Genomic DNA, 18,543 nt, shown 5'->3' on the forward strand with positions numbered 1-18,543 from the left:
TGCATACTCACCAGACATGTGACCCATTGAGCATGTTTGGGATGCTCTGGATCAACGTGTACGACAGCGTGTTCCAATTCCCGCCAATATCCAACAACTTCACACAGCCAATGAAGAGGAGTGGGACAACATTCCAACAGGCCACAATCAACAGCCTGATCAATTCTATGTGAACGAGATGTGTCACACTGCATGAGGCAAATGGTGGTCACACCAGATACTGACTGGTTTTCTGATCCAAACCCCTAAAGGTATCTGTGACTAACAGATGCAGATCTGTATTCCCAGTCATGTGGAATCCATAGATTAGAGCCCAATTTATTTCAATGGACTGATTTCCTCATATGAACTGTAACTCAGTAAAATCTTTGAAATTGTTGCATGTTGTGTTTATATTTTTGTTCAGGTTGTATTCTGGGGCGGTTAGAGTGGAGGGGCGGGAGGTAGCCTAGTGGTTAGAGTGTAGGGGCGGGAGGTAGCCTAGTGGTTAGAGTGTAGGGGCGGCAGGTAGCCTAGTGGTTAGAGTGTAGGGGCGGGAGGTAGCCTAGTGGTTAGAGTGTAGGGGCGGCAGGTAGCCTAGTGGTTAGAGTGTAGGGGCGGGAGGTAGCCTAGTGGTTAGAGTGGAGGGGCGGGAGGTAGCCTAGTGGTTAGAGTGGAGGGGCGGCAGGTAGCCTAGTGGTTAGAGTGTAGGGGCGGGAGGTAGCCTAGTGGTTAGAGTGGAGGGGCGGCAGGTAGCCTAGTGGTTAGAGTGTAGGGGCGGCAGGTAGCCTAGTGGTTAGAGTGTAGGGGCGGCAGGTAGCCTAGTGGTTAGAGTGTAGGGGCGACAGGTAGCCTAGTGGTTAGAGTGTAGGGGCGACAGGTAGCCTAGTGGTTAGATTTTAGGGGCGGCAGGTAGCCTAGTGGTTAGAGTGTAGGGGCGACAGGTAGCCTAGTGGTTAGATTTTAGGGGCGGCAGGTAGCCTAGTGGTTAGAGTGTAGGGGCGACAGGTAGCCTAGTGGTTAGATTTTAGGGGCGGCAGGTAGCCTAGTGGTTAGGGCGTTGGACTAGTAACCGAAAGGTTGCAAGATCGAATCCCTGAGCTGACAAGGTAAAAATCTGTTGTTTTGCCCATGAACAAGGCAGTTCCTAGGCAGTCATTGAAAATAAGAATTTGTTCTTAACTAACTTACCTAAGTTAAATACAATTATCTTGTACTGTGTGATAATGACTGTTGTTCTATTCTACATGCCAAATGGCACCCTATTCCCTAAGGCTACTATGGACTCGTGCACAATGGACCCCGGTCAAAAGTAATGCACTATATAGGGAATAGGGTGCCAATGTGAGATGTACTCTGTGTCGGCTGAGTATATTTATACGCAAACTATTGTATGATGATGGGGCTCTGTTTTTTACTTGTTGAATTACATTTTAACATTTTAAACTTTGTAAAATACAGAAAAGAATATACATAGTTGTGGAGAATATATACTGAACACAAATATAAAACAAAACAGGCAACTATTTCAAAGTATTTACTGAATTACAGTTCATATAAGGAAACTGTAAATAAAGATAACATTTCAATTTTTAAAAATTTTGATTTAAATTCAATTTAAATTTAAATAAATAAATGAGGCCCTAATCTATGGATTTTACATGACTGGGTGCAATGATGAGTGGGCCTGAGAGGGCATGGACCCACCCCCAGACGATCCCGCAGGAGAAGAAACCGGATGTGGAGGTCCTAGGCTGGCGTGGTCTGCGGTTGTGAGGCCGGTTGGACGTACTGCCAAATTCTTTAAAACAAAGTTGGCCTCTTATGGAAGAGAAATTAACATTCAATTCTCTGGCAACAGCTCTGCCAATTGCACACTCCCTCAAAACGTGCCCCCAGCACAAGGTTCACCTGTGTAATGATCATGCTGTTTAATCAGCTTCTTGATATGCCACACCTGTCAGGTGGATGGATTATCTTGGCAAAGGAGAAATGCTCACTAACAGGGATGTAAACAAATTTTTACACAACATTTCAGAGAAAGAAGCTTTTTGTGCATATGGAACATTTCTGAGCTCTTTTATTTCAGGTCATGAAACATGGAACCAACACTTGTTAGCGTTTATATTGTTGTTCAGTGTATGTTGTTACATTACCATCTACTCAGGGGTGTATTGGGGTTTTGTGAGAAACAAAGCGCATGCGCCTACATTAGGAACCACCGTAGGCTTCAACCAGGTTCGAGACCGCAAGGTCATGGTTAGAAGGGATACAACTTTTGTCCAATTCAAATGAACCGCAAAAGTATATTTCTTTGCATTTTTAGCTATCCCCCAAAACCATTTTCATACCCTTAACCTAATTATCATAACCTGCTACGTTAATTATTCTAACCTGCTGCGTGAATTCTAACCTGCTATGAAAAGTCAAATCCGACAAAAGATGTATCCCATCTAGTCATTACAGACCGCAGCGATTGCAGATTTTCCTTGTCAGATATACGGAAGGAGTGGGAAAGGGCAAAAGACCGCGAGCAGCCGACAAACGGACAGACGGGGGCCCAGAGAGCGAGGAGGAGGACGAGTCGTATCAGGGAATAACAATACGACTGGATTCATTTATATCCAAACCTTACAATTAGCAACACTGCAGATTCCATCTGTCTCGCATCGGTTTATTTAGGCTACAATAATCTCGTTTATTTCAGCGATTCCTTCAAGGAGACCGAGCGGAGCCACCGGGCTGCCGGTACCGTAGAGGGGAGTACAATGACAACCTGGTGAATGTAGCCGATGATATTTACCTAATCAGACCAAATGGAATAAAACCGCGAATAGCCTAAAGGACCGGGGTGCGCATCCCGGGAGTGATGAGAACAACGGGGAGACAGGGCTGTGTTTCTGTTGCTGTCGGCTGTCAAATGTATTATTTATGTGTGTCGTGGACTGATCATTTGTTGATCCATCAACCCCCTCCCCTCCTCTACATATTCTCCACCGGTATCGTCGGAGTGTTGTAATATGGATCGTTCCAGTGGCTCTGGGACCAGCGAACCCACCAAACCGCCAAACCACCAGTTGGAGAAGAAACGGTTAAACCGAGCACCATCTCCGGCCAGGCCGTTCCTGAAGGATGTCCGCTCCTCGCCCAAACCAGCGGCTATCGTACCAAAATCCCCCAAACTCAGCAAGCAGCAGCAGCACTCCTCTTCCCCAGTGGCCTTATCATCCAATCAAAGCCGCATATCCAGGCGCACCCCAACCGGAGCGAAGGATAACAAACCAGCCACGGTGAAAAGTCACAGCACCAAGTCTTCGACAGTCACGAAGAAGACGGTTAAGGTCATTCAACATGCGGCGCTTGAACCTAAACCGACCACTGCAAGCGCCAGCAAACCGAGCCCGGACAGCAGCACCAGCAGTCCACACCTCGCCCTCAAAGCCAAGAAGAGTAAAATAGCCACGCTGACCGCGTCTCACCACGGCCCGCTCAGCCTTGGCTCCCCAATCCGCGTCCCAACCGGCGCTACCCCCCTCGGTAGCAGGGTCAGTCAGACCGACAGTAGCTCCGATCTCTCTGACTGTCCCTCCGAACCCCTATCCGACGAACAGCGCCTGGCCGCGGCCGCAAGCAGCGATGGGGAGTCGGGGGGCTCCGGGTTCAGCGACAGGGATCAGGTGGATCATCCTGTCCAGGCGGCAGCATCAGCGTCAGACGCGGCCAGAGCGGCAGGGGCTACTGCCGGTAGTGGTGTTGGTTCGTTGCGCACCGCGGACGGTAGCCCCACGGCTGCTGGGAAAGGCGGCATGTCTCAGGCTCCAGGACCAGGTGCTCACGGAGTAGAGGGGAGTAAACAGGAGAAAGCATCGACCACCGCACAATTGATAAAACTGGAATGCAGCAAAGAGATAATCGAGGAGGATTTATTGCGGGAAATAGAAGATCTCCGCTCTGAAAACGAGTACCTCAAGGTAAAAAGAGGCCGCGGGAAATGATTTCTGTTTCTTGTTTGTAATCCATACTGTGGTTTCTGCATCACCCATTGCTGTTCTGTAGGCTGCCCGCATAGTAATAGCCTCATTGATGATAGTGTGATTCACTGTATCACTGTTTGTAAAGCTTCAGTGACCCCCCAACTAAACTGTTGGTTTACCAGGACATGTACCTGCTATTTCTCTTCATATAGTTGACTAGTTGGTTCTCTCTCTGTATTGTTGTGTATCAAGTTATATTATTATTACAATTAACCCCAATGACACCAGGAAATATAAGAACACAATCATTTTGTCTGACCGACATCAGTTTCATATTGCATAGCAGTTAAGTAGATTTCAAGTTGTAAAGAAAATCTGTCCTCCAAATACACTATATGATCAAAAGTATGTGGACACCTGCTTGTCGAATATCTAATTCCAAAATTCATGGGTATTAAAATATGGAGTTGTTCCCTCCTTTGCTGCTATAACAGCCTCCACTCTTCTGGGAATGCTTTCCACTAGATGTAGGAACATTGCTGCTATAACAGCCTCCACTCTTCTGGGAAGGCTTTCCACTAGATGTAGGAACATTGCTGCTATAACAGCCTCCACTCTTCTGGGAAGGCTTTCCACTAGATGTTGGAACATTGCATCCGTATAACACAAATTAGTCTGTCTAACTGCAGGATGGTGAAGCACGGTTCATCACTACAGAGAACGTGTTTCCACTGCTCCAGAGGCCAATGGCGGCGAGCTTTACACCACTCCAGTCAACGCTTGGCATTGTGCATGGTGATGTGAGGCTTGGCATTGTGCATGGTGATGTGAGGCTTGGCATTGTGCATGGTGATGTGAGGCTTGGCATTGTGCATGGTGATGTGAGGCTTGGCATTGTGCATGGTGATGTGAGGCTTGGCATTGCGCATGGTGATGTGAGGCTTGGCATTGCGCATGGTGATGTGAGGCTTGGCATTGTGCATGGTGATGTGAGGCTTGGCATTGTGCATGGTGATGTGAGGCTTGGCATTGCGCATGGTGATGTGAGGCTTGGCATTGCGCATGGTGATGTGAGGCTTGGCATTGCGCATGGTGATGTGAGGCTTGGCATTGTGCATGGTGATGTGAGGCTTGGCATTGTGCATGGTGATGTGAGGCTTGGCATTGTGCATGGTGATGTGAGGCTTGTAAGCAGCTGCCCGGTCATGGAAACCCATTTCATGAAGCTCCTGACTAACAGTTATTGTGCTGACAGAAACTGTTAAGAACTCTGTAGTGTTGCAACCGAGGACAGACTATTTTTATGCATTTCAGCACTCAGTGGTCCCGTTCTGTGAAATTGTGTGGCCTACCACTTCCCGGCTGAGCCGTTGTTGCTCCTAGACGTTCCCACCTCACAATAACAGCCCTTACAGTTGACCGGGGGGCAGCTCCAGCAGGACAGAAATGTGACAAACTGACTTGCTGGAAACGTGGTATCCTATGACGATGCCACACAGTCACTGAGCTCTTCAGTAAGACCATTACACTGCCAATGTTTGTCTATGGAGATTGCATGGCTGTGTGCTCCATTTTATGCACCTGTCATCAACGGGTGAAGCTGAAATAGCTAAATCCACTAATTTGAAGGGGTGTCCACATACTTTTGTTTATATAGTGTATGATGACATTCACTAGTACACAAGTATACTGTATGCCTACACTAAATCCAATTTCAAATTTTCAAACAAACATTTTTGCTTTAGGCTATCTAGGTTATGCTGTATATTTTCTCTCCTCTCTTCATAATGGGCCAGTCCCAGAGGACCTGATAGCTGTCAAATGTCCAACCTGGACTCAGGGGTAGACGTAACATAGTAAACTTAAGTCCGAAACACTCCGATTAGTATTATACAGTGCCTTCGGAAAGTATTCAGAACCCTTGACTTTTTTTTTACATTACAGCCTTATTCTAAAATGGATTAAATCGTTTTTTTTTTTTTACTCATTAATCTACACACAATACCCCATATTTACAAAGGAAAAATAGGTTTTTAGGAATGTTTGCTAATTTGTAAAAAATAAATATATATAAAAAAACAATTACATAAGCATTTACATACCCTTTACTCAGTACTTTGTTGAAGCACTATTTGGCAGCAATTTCAACATCGAGTCTTCGTGGGAATGTAGCTACAAGCTTGGCACACATGTATTTGGGGAGTTTCTCCCATTCTTCTCTGCAGATCCTCTCAAGCTCTGTCAGGTTGGATGGGGAGCGTTGCTGCACAGCTATTTTCAGGTCTCTCCAGAGATGTTCGATCGGGTTCAAGTCCGGGTTCTGGCTGGGCAACTCAAGGACATTCAGAGACCGAAGCCACTCCTGCGTTGTCTTGGCTGTGTGCTTAGGGTCGTTGTCCTGTCAGGCTAAAGAGTTCCATCTTGGTTTCATAACTCCAAGCGGGCTGTCATGTGCCTTTTACTGAGGAGTGGCTTCTGTCTGGCCACTCTACCATAAAGGCCTAATTGGTGGAGTGCTGCAGAGATGGTTGTCCTTCTGGAAGGTTCTCTCATCTCCACAGAGGAACTCTGACAGAGCTCTGTCAGAGTGACCATCTGGTTCTTGGACACCTCCCTGACCAAGGCCCTTCTCCCCTGATTGGTCAGTTTGGGAGAGTCTTTGTGGTTCTGCATTTCTTCCATTTAAGAATGATGGAGGCCACTGTGTTCTTGGGGACCTTCAATGCTCCAGAAATTTGTTGTTACCCTTCCCAAGATCTGTGCCTTGCACAATCCTGTCTCAGAGCTCTACGGACAATTCCTTCGGCCTCCTGGCTTGGTTTTTGCTCTGACATGCACTGTCAACTGTGGGACCTTTTTTTAAAAGATTTTACATTTTTAATACATTAGCAAACATTTCTAAAAACCTGTTTTCACTGACCTGTTGTCATTATGCGGTATTGTGTGTAGATTGCAGAGGATTTTTTTTATTGATTTAATCAATTTTAGAAGAAGGCTGTAACATTAAAAAAATGTGGAGAAAGTCCAGTCGTCTGAATACTTCCCAAAGGCAGTGTGTGTTACATTTCTATTCATTTTTGGATGTCCATCATCCACTTCATATGTTAAGAACAATCCCACATTTACTCCTGAGGCGCTGACCTGTTGCATCCTCTACAACCACTGTGATTATTATTATTTGACCCTGCTGGTCATCTATGAATGTTTGACCATCTTGAAGAACGATCTGGCCTTTAAATGGTCACGTACTCTTTAATCTCCAGCTGGCACAGCCAGAAGAGGACTGGCCACCCCTCAGAGCCTGGTTCCTCTCTACCTGGCACAGCCAGAAGAGGACTGGCCACCCCTCAGAGCCTGGTTCCTCTCTACCTGGCACAGCCAGAAGAGGACTGGCCACCCCTCAGAGCCTGGTTCCTCTCTACCTGGCACAGCCAGAAGAGGACTGGCCACCCCTCATAGCCTGGTTCCTCTCTACCTGGCACAGCCAGAAGAGGACTGGCCACCCCTCAGAGCCTGGTTCCTCTCTACCTGGCACAGCCAGAAGAGGACTGGCCACCCCTCAGAGCCTGGTTCCTCTCTACCTGGCACAGCCAGAAGAGGACTGGCCACCCCTCAGAGCCTGGTTCCTCTCTACCTGGCACAGCCAGAAGAGGACTGGCCACCCCTCAGAGCCTGCTTCCTCTCTAGGTTTCTTCCTAGGTTTTTGGTCTTTCTAGGGAGTTTTTCCTAGCCACTGTGCTTCTACACCTGCATTGCTTGCTGTTTGGAGTTTTAGGCTGGGTTTCTATAATTAAAGTACTTTGTCAAATCTGCTAATGTAAAAAGGGCTTTATAAATACATTTGATTTGATTATCTGTTACGAATTTGCAAAACTTATATGTTACGAATTCCAATTTCTTGGCTCACGTTAGCTAGGTGGCTAATGTTAGCTAGGTGGCTAATGTTAGCTAGGTGGCTAATGTTAGCTAGGTGGCTAACGTTAGCTAGGTGGCTTATATTATCTAGGTGGCTAACGTTAGCTAGGTGGCTTATATTATCTAGGTGGCTAACGTTAGCTAGGTGGCTAATGTTAGCTAGGTGGCTAACGTTAGCTAGGTGGCTTATATTATCTAGGTGGCTAACGTTAGCTAGGTGGCTAATGTTAGCTAGGTGGCTAACGTTAGCTAGGTGGCTAACGTTAGCTAGGTGGCTAATGTTAGCTATCATACTAATTTGAGTGTCCCGGATTATTTGTGTACTATGTTACATCATCAGGTGTTCAAATAGTCAGACAGCTGGGGCCACAGTCACACACTTCCTCTCTACTCTCCTCCCTCTCTCCTCTCCTCCCTCTTTCCACTCTCCCCACTTCTCTCTGTCTTTTTCTCTTCATCTCCTCTGTTTCGCTCTCACGCTCTCATTATGTCTGTCTCTCTCAATTGCAATTTCAATTTAAGGGTCTCTCACTCTCCCCTCTCTCCCACTACATAACACAACCACAACTCCGACAGCTCTCTCTTCTATTCCTGCAACATAATACTATCGTTAAATCACACAATCATTGTAAGTTTATTGATTATTTCAGGGAACAGAAAAGGAAGTTATATTAAAGTGCTGTTGGATCATGTCGGTCGATAACGGTTTAGGATCATGTCGGTCGATAACGGTTTAGGATCATGTCGGTCGATAACGGTTTAGGATCATGTTATCAGTATTGTGATATAACACATTGACATCTTTTACAATAATCACCCTTTCCACTTCAAGTCGGTGCGTTGACAAGCAGATTCCAGAGCAGTCGCTATCCACCATTCAAAGCAAACATTAAACAAGATGATCTCAGGAAATGAAGACTTTACTTGAGAGTCACAGCAATAACAGTCCTGTTGATGACTCACTGATGTGGTAAACTACTACCCAGAATGGTCTGCTCAGCCTCAGAAGAAAATACTACCCTGTGTCAGGTAAACATAGTATCGAACCTGTCCATTGATTTAACTGACTCTCTGAATTTCCATTAGTCAGCTCCTCCATACCATCACAGGTAGTCAGCTCCGCCATACCATTACAGGTAGTCAGCTCCGCCATACCATTACAGGTAGTCAGCTCCTCCAGACCATTACAGGTGGGTAGCTCCTCCATACCATTACAGGTAGTCAGCTCCTCCATACCATTACAGGTAGTCAGCTCCGCCATACCATTACAGGTAGTCAGCTCCTCCATACCATTACAGGTAGTCAGCTCCTCCATACCATTACAGGTAGTCAGCTCCGCCATACCATTACAGGTAGTCAGCTCCTCCAGACCATTACAGGTAGTCAGCTCCTCCATACCATTACAGGTAGTCAGCTCCTCCAGACCATTACAGGTAGTCAGCTCCTCCATACCATTACAGGTAGTCAGCTCCTCCATACCATTACAGGTAGTCAGCTCTGCCATACCATTACAGGTGGGTAGCTCCTCCATACCATTACAGGTAGTCAGCTCCGCCATACCATTACAGGTAGTCAGCTCCTCCAGACCATTACAGGTAGTCAGCTCCTCCATACCATTACAGGTAGTCAGCTCCTCCATACCATTACAGGTGGGTAGCTCCTCCATACCATCACAGGTAGTCAGCTCCTCCATACCATTACAGGTGGGTAGCTCCTCCATACCATGACAGGTGGGTAGCTCCTCCATACCATTACAGGTAGTCAGCTCCTCCATACCATTACATGTGGGTAGCTCCTCCGTACCATTACAGGTGGGTAGCTCCTCCATACCATGACAGGTGGGTAGCTCCTCCATACCATTACAGGTGGGTAGCTCCTCCATACCATGACAGGTGGGTAGCTCCTCCATACCATTACAGGTGGGTAGCTCCTCCATACCATCACAGGTAGTCAGCTCCTCCATACCATTACAGGTGGGTAGCTCCTCCATACCATTACAGGTGGGTAGCTCCTCCAGACCATTACAGGTGGGCACTACTCTACTCTACTCTACCTGTATAGGCTACTCTACCTGTATAGGCTACTCTACTCTACCTGTATAGGCTACTCTACCTGTATAGGCTACTCTACTCTACCTGTATAGGCTGCTCTACTCTACCTGTATAGGCTACTCTACTCTACCTGTATAGGCTACTCTATCTGTATAGGCTACTCTACTCTACCTGTATAGGCTACTCTACTCTACCTGTATAGGCTACCCTTCTCTACCTGTATAGGCTACTCTATCTGTATAGGCTACTCTACTCTACCTGTATAGGCTACTCTACTTGTACAGGCTACTCCACTCTGCCTGTATAGGCTACTCTACTCTACCTGTATAGGCTACTCTACTCTACCTGTATAGGCTACTCTACTATACCTGTATAGGGTACTCTACTCTACCTGTATAGGCTACTCTACTCTACCTGTATAGGCTACTCTACCTGTATAGGCTACTCTACCTGCATAGGCTACTCTACCTGCATAGGCTACTCTACCTGTATAGGCTACTCTACCTGTATAGGCCACTCTACTATACCTGTATAGACCACTCTACTCTACCTGTATAGGCCACTCTACTCTACCTGTATAGGCCACTCTACTCTACCTGTATAGGCCACTCTACTATACCTGTATAGACCACTCTACTCTACCTGTATAGGCCACTCTACTCTACCTGTATAGGCCACTCTACTCTACCTGTATAGGCTACTCTACTATACCTGTATAGGCTACTCTACTCTACCTGTATAGCCTACTCTATTCTACCTGTACAGGCTACTCTACTCTACCTGTTTAGGATACTCTACTCTACCTGTATAGGCTACTCTACTCTACCTGTATAGGCTACTCTACCTGTATAGGCTACTCTACTCTACCTGTATAGGCTACTCTACTCTACCTGTATAGGCTACTCTACTCTACCTGTATAGGCTACTCTACTCTACCTGTATAGGCTACTCTACTCTACCTGTATAGGCTACTCTACTCTACCTGTATAGCCTACTCTAATCTACCTGTACAGGCTACTCTACTCTACCTGTATAGGCTACTCTACTCTACCTGTATAGGCTACTCTACTCTACCTGTATAGGCTACTCTACTCTACCTGTATAGGCTACTCTACTCTACCTGTATAGGCTACTCTACTATACCTGTATAGGCTAGTCTACTATACCTGTATAGGCTACTCTACTCTACCTGTATAGGCTACTCTACTCTACCTGTATAGGCTACTCTACCTGTATAGTCTACTCTACCTGTATAGGCTACTCTACTCTACCTGTATAGGCTACTCTACTCTACCTGTATAGGCTACTCTACCTGTATAGGCCACTCTACTCTACCTGTATAGGCTACTCTACTCTACCTGTATAGGCTACTCTACTCTACCTGTATAGGCTACTCTACTCTACCTGTATAGGATACTCTACTCTACCTGTATAGGCTACTCTACTCTACCTGTATAGGATACTCTACTCTACCTGTATAGTCTACTCTACTCTACCTGTATAGTCTACTCTACTATACCTGTATAGGCTACTCTACTCTACCTGTATAGGCTACTCTACTCTACCTGTATAGACTACTCTACTCTACCTGTATAGACTACTCTACTCTACCTGTATAGGCTACTCTACTCTACCTGTATAGGCTACTCTACTCTACCTGTATAGGCTACTCTACTCTACCTGTATAGGCTACTCTACTCTACCTGTATAGGCTACTCTACTCTACCTGTATAGGCTACTCTACTCTACCTGTATAGGCTACTCTACCTGCATAGGCTACTCTACCTATATAGGCTACTCTACTCTACCTATATAGGCTACTCTACTCTACCTATATAGGCTACTCTACTCTACCTGTATAGGCTACTCTACTCTACCTGTATAGGCTACTCTACTCTACCTGTATAGGCTACTCTACTCTACCTATATAGGCTACTCTACTCTACCTGTATAGGCTACTCTACTCTACCTGTATAGGCTACTCTACTCTACCTGTATAGGATACTCTACTCTACCTGTATAGTCTACTCTACTCTACCTGTATAGGCTACTCTACCTGCATAGGCTACTCTACTCTACCTGTATAGGATAGTCTACTCTACTCTACCTGTATAGTCTACTCTACTCTACCTATATAGGCTACTCTACTCTACCTGTATAGGCTACTCTACTCTACCTGTATAGACTACTCTACTCTACCTGTATAGACTACTCGACTCTACCTGTATAGGCTACTCTACTCTACCTGTATAGGCTACTCTACCTGCATAGGCTACTCTACCTATATAGGCTACTCTACTCTACCTGTATAGGCTACTCTACCTGTATAGGCTACTCTACCTGTATAGGCCACTCTACCTGTATAGGCTACTCTACCTGTATAGGCTACTCTACTCTACCTGTATAGGCTACTCTACTCTACCTGTATAGGCTACTCTACTCTACCTGTATAGGCTACTCTACTCTACCTGTATAGGCTACTCTACCTGTATAGTCTACTCTACTCTACCTGTATAGGCTACTCTACTCTACCTGTATAGGCTACTCTACCTGTATAGGCCACTCTACTCTACCTGTATAGGCTACTCTACCTGTATAGGCTACTCTACTCTACCTGTATAGGCTACTCTACTCTACCTGTATAGGATACTCTACTCTACCTGTATAGGCTACTCTACTCTACCTGTATAGGATACTCTACTCTACCTGTATAGTCTACTCTACTCTACCTGTATAGTCTACTCTACTATACCTGTATAGGCTACTCTACTCTACCTGTATAGGCTACTCTACTCTACCTGTATAGACTACTCTACTCTACCTGTATAGACTACTCTACTCTACCTGTATAGGCTACTCTACTCTACCTGTATAGGCTACTCTACTCTACCTGTATAGGCTACTCTACTCTACCTGTATAGGCTACTCTACTCTACCTGTATAGGCTACTCTACCTGCATAGGCTACTCTACCTATATAGGCTACTCTACTCTACCTATATAGGCTACTCTACTCTACCTATATAGGCTACTCTACTCTACCTGTATAGGCTACTCTACTCTACCTGTATAGGCTACTCTACTCTAACAGGATAGGCTACTCTACTCCACCTATATAGGCTACTCTACTCTACCTGTATAGGCTACTCTACTCTACCTGTATAGGCTACTCTACTCTACCTCTATAGGCTACTCTACTCTACCTGTATAGGCTACTCTGCTATACCTGTACAGGCTACTCTACTCTACCTGTTTAGGATACTCTACTCTACCTGTATAGGCTACTCTACTCTACCTGTATAGGCTACTCTACCTGTATAGTCTACTCTACCTGTATAGTCTACTCTACCTGTATAGTCTACTCTACCTGTATAGGCTACTCTACTCTACCTGTATAGGATACTCTACTCTACCTGTATAGGCTACTCTACTCTACCTGTATAGGCTACTCTACTCTACCTGTATAGGCTACTCTACTCTACCTGTATAGGCTACTCTACTATACCTGTATAGGCTAGTCTACTATACCTGTATAGGCTACTCTACTCTACCTGTATAGGCTACTCTACTCTACCTGTATAGTCTACTCTACCTGTATAGTCTACTCTACCTGTATAGGCTACTCTACTCTACCTGTATAGGCTACTCTACTCTACCTGTATAGGCTACTCTACTCTACCTGTATAGGCTACTCTACTCTACCTGTATAGGCTACTCTACTCTACCTGTATAGGCTACTCTACTCTACCTGTATAGGCTACTCTACTCTACCTGTATAGGCTACTCTACCTGCATAGGCTACTCTACCTATATAGGCTACTCTACTCTACCTATATAGGCTACTCTACTCTACCTATATAGGCTACTCTACTCTACCTGTATAGGCTACTCTACTCTACCTGTATAGGCTACTCTACTCTACCTGTATAGGCTACTCTACTCTACCTATATAGGCTACTCTACTCTACCTGTATAGGCTACTCTACCTGTATAGGCTACTCTACCTGTATAGGCCACTCTACCTGTATAGGCTACTCTACCTGTATAGGCTACTCTACTCTACCTGTATAGGCTACTCTACTCTACCTGTATAGGCTACTCTACTCTACCTGTATAGGCTACTCTACTCTACCTGTATAGGCTACTCTACCTGTATAGTCTACTCTACTCTACCTGTATAGGCTACTCTACTCTACCTGTATAGGCTACTCTACCTGTATAGGCCACTCTACTCTACCTGTATAGGCTACTCTACCTGTATAGGCTACTCTACTCTACCTGTATAGGCTACTCTACTCTACCTGTATAGGATACTCTACTCTACCTGTATAGGCTACTCTACTCTACCTGTATAGGATACTCTACTCTACCTGTATAGTCTACTCTACTCTACCTGTATAGTCTACTCTACTATACCTGTATAGGCTACTCTACTCTACCTGTATAGGCTACTCTACTCTACCTGTATAGACTACTCTACTCTACCTGTATAGACTACTCTACTCTACCTGTATAGGCTACTCTACTCTACCTGTATAGGCTACTCTACTCTACCTGTATAGGCTACTCTACTCTACCTGTATAGGCTACTCTACTCTACCTGTATAGGCTACTCTACCTGCATAGGCTACTCTACCTATATAGGCTACTCTACTCTACCTATATAGGCTACTCTACTCTACCTATATAGGCTACTCTACTCTACCTGTATAGGCTACTCTACTCTACCTGTATAGGCTACTCTACTCTAACAGGATAGGCTACTCTACTCCACCTATATAGGCTACTCTACTCTACCTGTATAGGCTACTCTACTCTACCTGTATAGGCTACTCTACTCTACCTCTATAGGCTACTCTACTCTACCTGTATAGGCTACTCTGCTATACCTGTACAGGCTACTCTACTCTACCTGTTTAGGATACTCTACTCTACCTGTATAGGCTACTCTACTCTACCTGTATAGGCTACTCTACCTGTATAGTCTACTCTACCTGTATAGTCTACTCTACCTGTATAGTCTACTCTACCTGTATAGGCTACTCTACTCTACCTGTATAGGATACTCTACTCTACCTGTATAGGCTACTCTACTCTACCTGTATAGGCTACTCTACTCTACCTGTATAGGCTACTCTACTCTACCTGTATAGGCTACTCTACTATACCTGTATAGGCTAGTCTACTATACCTGTATAGGCTACTCTACTCTACCTGTATAGGCTACTCTACTCTACCTGTATAGTCTACTCTACCTGTATAGTCTACTCTACCTGTATAGGCTACTCTACTCTACCTGTATAGGCTACTCTACTCTACCTGTATAGGCTACTCTACTCTACCTGTATAGGCTACTCTACTCTACCTGTATAGGCTACTCTACTCTACCTGTATAGGCTACTCTACTCTACCTGTATAGGCTACTCTACTCTACCTGTATAGGCTACTCTACCTGCATAGGCTACTCTACCTATATAGGCTACTCTACTCTACCTATATAGGCTACTCTACTCTACCTATATAGGCTACTCTACTCTACCTGTATAGGCTACTCTACTCTACCTGTATAGGCTACTCTACTCTACCTGTATAGGCTACTCTACTCTACCTATATAGGCTACTCTACTCTACCTGTATAGGCTACTCTACTCTACCTGTATAGGCTACTCTACTCTACCTGTATAGGATACTCTACTCTACCTGTATAGTCTACTCTACTCTACCTGTATAGGCTACTCTACCTGCATAGGCTACTCTACTCTACCTGTATAGGATAGTCTACTCTACTCTACCTGTATAGTCTACTCTACTCTACCTATATAGGCTACTCTACTCTACCTGTATAGGCTACTCTACTCTACCTGTATAGACTACTCTACTCTACCTGTATAGACTACTCGACTCTACCTGTATAGGCTACTCTACTCTACCTGTATAGGCTACTCTACCTGCATAGGCTACTCTACCTATATAGGCTACTCTACTCTACCTGTATAGGCTACTCTACCTGTATAGGCTACTCTACCTGTATAGGCCACTCTACCTGTATAGGCTACTCTACCTGTATAGGCTACTCTACTCTACCTGTATAGGCTACTCTACTCTACCTGTATAGGCTACTCTACTCTACCTGTATAGGCTACTCTACTCTACCTGTATAGGCTACTCTACCTGTATAGTCTACTCTACTCTACCTGTATAGGCTACTCTACTCTACCTGTATAGGCTACTCTACCTGTATAGGCCACTCTACTCTACCTTTATAGGCTACTCTACCTGTATAGGCTACTCTACTCTACCTGTATAGGCTACTCTACTCTACCTGTATAGGATACTCTACTCTACCTGTATAGGCTACTCTACTCTACCTGTATAGGATACTCTACTCTACCTGTATAGTCTACTCTACTCTACCTGTATAGTCTACTCTACTATACCTGTATAGGCTACTCTACTCTACCTGTATAGGCTACTCTACTCTACCTGTATAGACTACTCTACTCTACCTGTATAGACTACTCTACTCTACCTGTATAGGCTACTCTACTCTACCTGTATAGGCTACTCTACTCTACCTGTATAGGCTACTCTACTCTACCTGTATATGCTACTCTACTCTACCTGTATAGGCTACTCTACTCTACCTGTATAGGCTACTCTACCTGCATAGGCTACTCTACCTATATAGGCTACTCTACTCTACCTATATAGGCTACTCTACTCTACCTATATAGGCTACTCTACTCTACCTGTATAGGCTACTCTACTCTACCTGTATAGGCTACTCTACTCTAACAGGATAGGCTACTCTACTCCACCTATATAGGCTACTCTACTCTACCTGTATAGGCTACTCTACTCTACCTGTATAGGCTACTCTACTCTACCTGTATAGGCTACTCTACTCTACCTGTATAGGCTACTCTGCTATACCTGTACAGGCTACTCTACTCTACCTGTATAGGCTACTCTGCTATACCTGTACAGGCTACTCTACTCTACCTGTTTAGGATACTCTACTCTACCTGTATAGGCTACTCTACTCTACCTGTATAGGCTACTCTACCTGTATAGTCTACTCTACCTGTATAGGCTACTCTACTCTACCTGTATAGGATACTCTACTCTACCTGTATAGGCTACTCTACTCTACCTGTATAGGCTACTCTACTCTACCTGTATAGGCTACTCTACTCTACCTGTATAGGCTACTCTACTATACCTGTATAGGCTAGTCTACTATACCTGTATAGGCTACTCTACTCTACCTGTATAGGCTACTCTACTCTACCTGTATAGGCTACTCTACTCTACCTGTATAGTCTACTCTACCTGTATAGTCTACTCTACCTGTATAGGCTACTCTACTCTACCTGTATAGGCTACTCTACTCTACCTGTATAGGCCACTCTACTCTACCTGTATAGGCTACTCTACCTGTATAGGCTACTCTACTCTACCTGTATAGTCTACTCTACTCTACCTGTATAGGCTACTCTACCTGCATAGGCTACTCTACTCTACCTGTATAGGATAGTCTACTCTACTCTACCTGTATAGTCTACTCTACTATACCTGTATAGGCTACTCTACTCTACCTGTATAGGCTACTCTACTCTACCTGTATAGACTACTCTACTCTACCTGTATAGACTACTCGACTCTACCTGTATAGGCTACTCTACTCTACCTGTATAGGCTACTCTACCTGCATAGGCTACTCTACCTATATAGGCTACTCTACTCTACCTGTATAGGCTACTCTACCTGTATAGGCTACTCTACCTGTATAGGCCACTCTACCTGTATAGGCCACTCTACTCTACCTGTATAGGCTACTCTACCTGTATAGGCTACTCTACTCTACCTGTATAGGCTACTCTACTCTACCTGTATAGGCTACTCTACTCTACCTGTATAGGATACTCTATTCTACCTGTACAGGCTACTCTACTCTACCTGTATAGGCTACTCTACTCTACCTGTATAGGATACTCTACTCTACCTGTATAGGCTACTCTACTCTACCTGTATAGGCTACTCTACTATACCTGTATAGGCTAGTCTACTATACCTTTATAGGCTACTCTACTCTACCTGTATAAGCCACTCTACTATACCTGTATAGGCTACTCTACCCTACCTGTATAGGCCACTCTACTCTACCTGTATAGTCTACTCTACCTATATAGGCTACTCTACTCTACCTGTATAGGCTACTCTACCGGTATAGGCTACTCTACTCTACCTGTATAGGCTACTCTACTCTACCTGTATAGGCTACTCTACTCTACCTGTATAGGCTACTCTACTCTACCTGTATAGGCTACTCTACTATACCTGTATAGGCTACTCTACTCTACCTGTATAGGCTACTCTACCTGTAAAGGCTACTCTACTATACCTGTATAGGCTACTCTACTCTACCTGTATAGGCTACTCTACTCTACCTGTATAGGCTACTCTACCTGTATAGGCTACTCTACTCTACCTGTATAGGCTACTCTACCTGTATAGGCTACTCTACTATACCTGTATAGGCTACTCTACTCTACCTGTATAGGCTACTCTACTCTACCTGTATAGGCTACTCTACTCTACCTGTATAGGCTACTCTACCTGTAT

General features: G+C 44.9%; 1 protein-coding gene across 1 annotated transcript in view; it reads left to right on the plus strand.

Moving 5' to 3' along the window:
• Positions 1–2,446: 2,446 nt before the first annotated feature.
• The window catches only part of LOC109882787 (microtubule cross-linking factor 1), a 218,944-nt gene continuing 202,847 nt past the window's right edge, over positions 2,447–18,543 (plus strand). Inside the window, exon 1 of the mRNA XM_031810596.1 lies at positions 2,447–3,950. Coding sequence (XP_031666456.1) covers positions 3,000–3,950 — 951 coding nt within the window. The 5' untranslated portion in view covers positions 2,447–2,999. The remainder of the gene's footprint in view (positions 3,951–18,543) is intronic.

This window comes from Oncorhynchus kisutch, linkage group LG30 (genome assembly GCF_002021735.2).
Source record: "Oncorhynchus kisutch isolate 150728-3 linkage group LG30, Okis_V2, whole genome shotgun sequence".
Classification (NCBI taxonomy): Eukaryota; Metazoa; Chordata; class Actinopteri; order Salmoniformes; family Salmonidae; genus Oncorhynchus; species Oncorhynchus kisutch.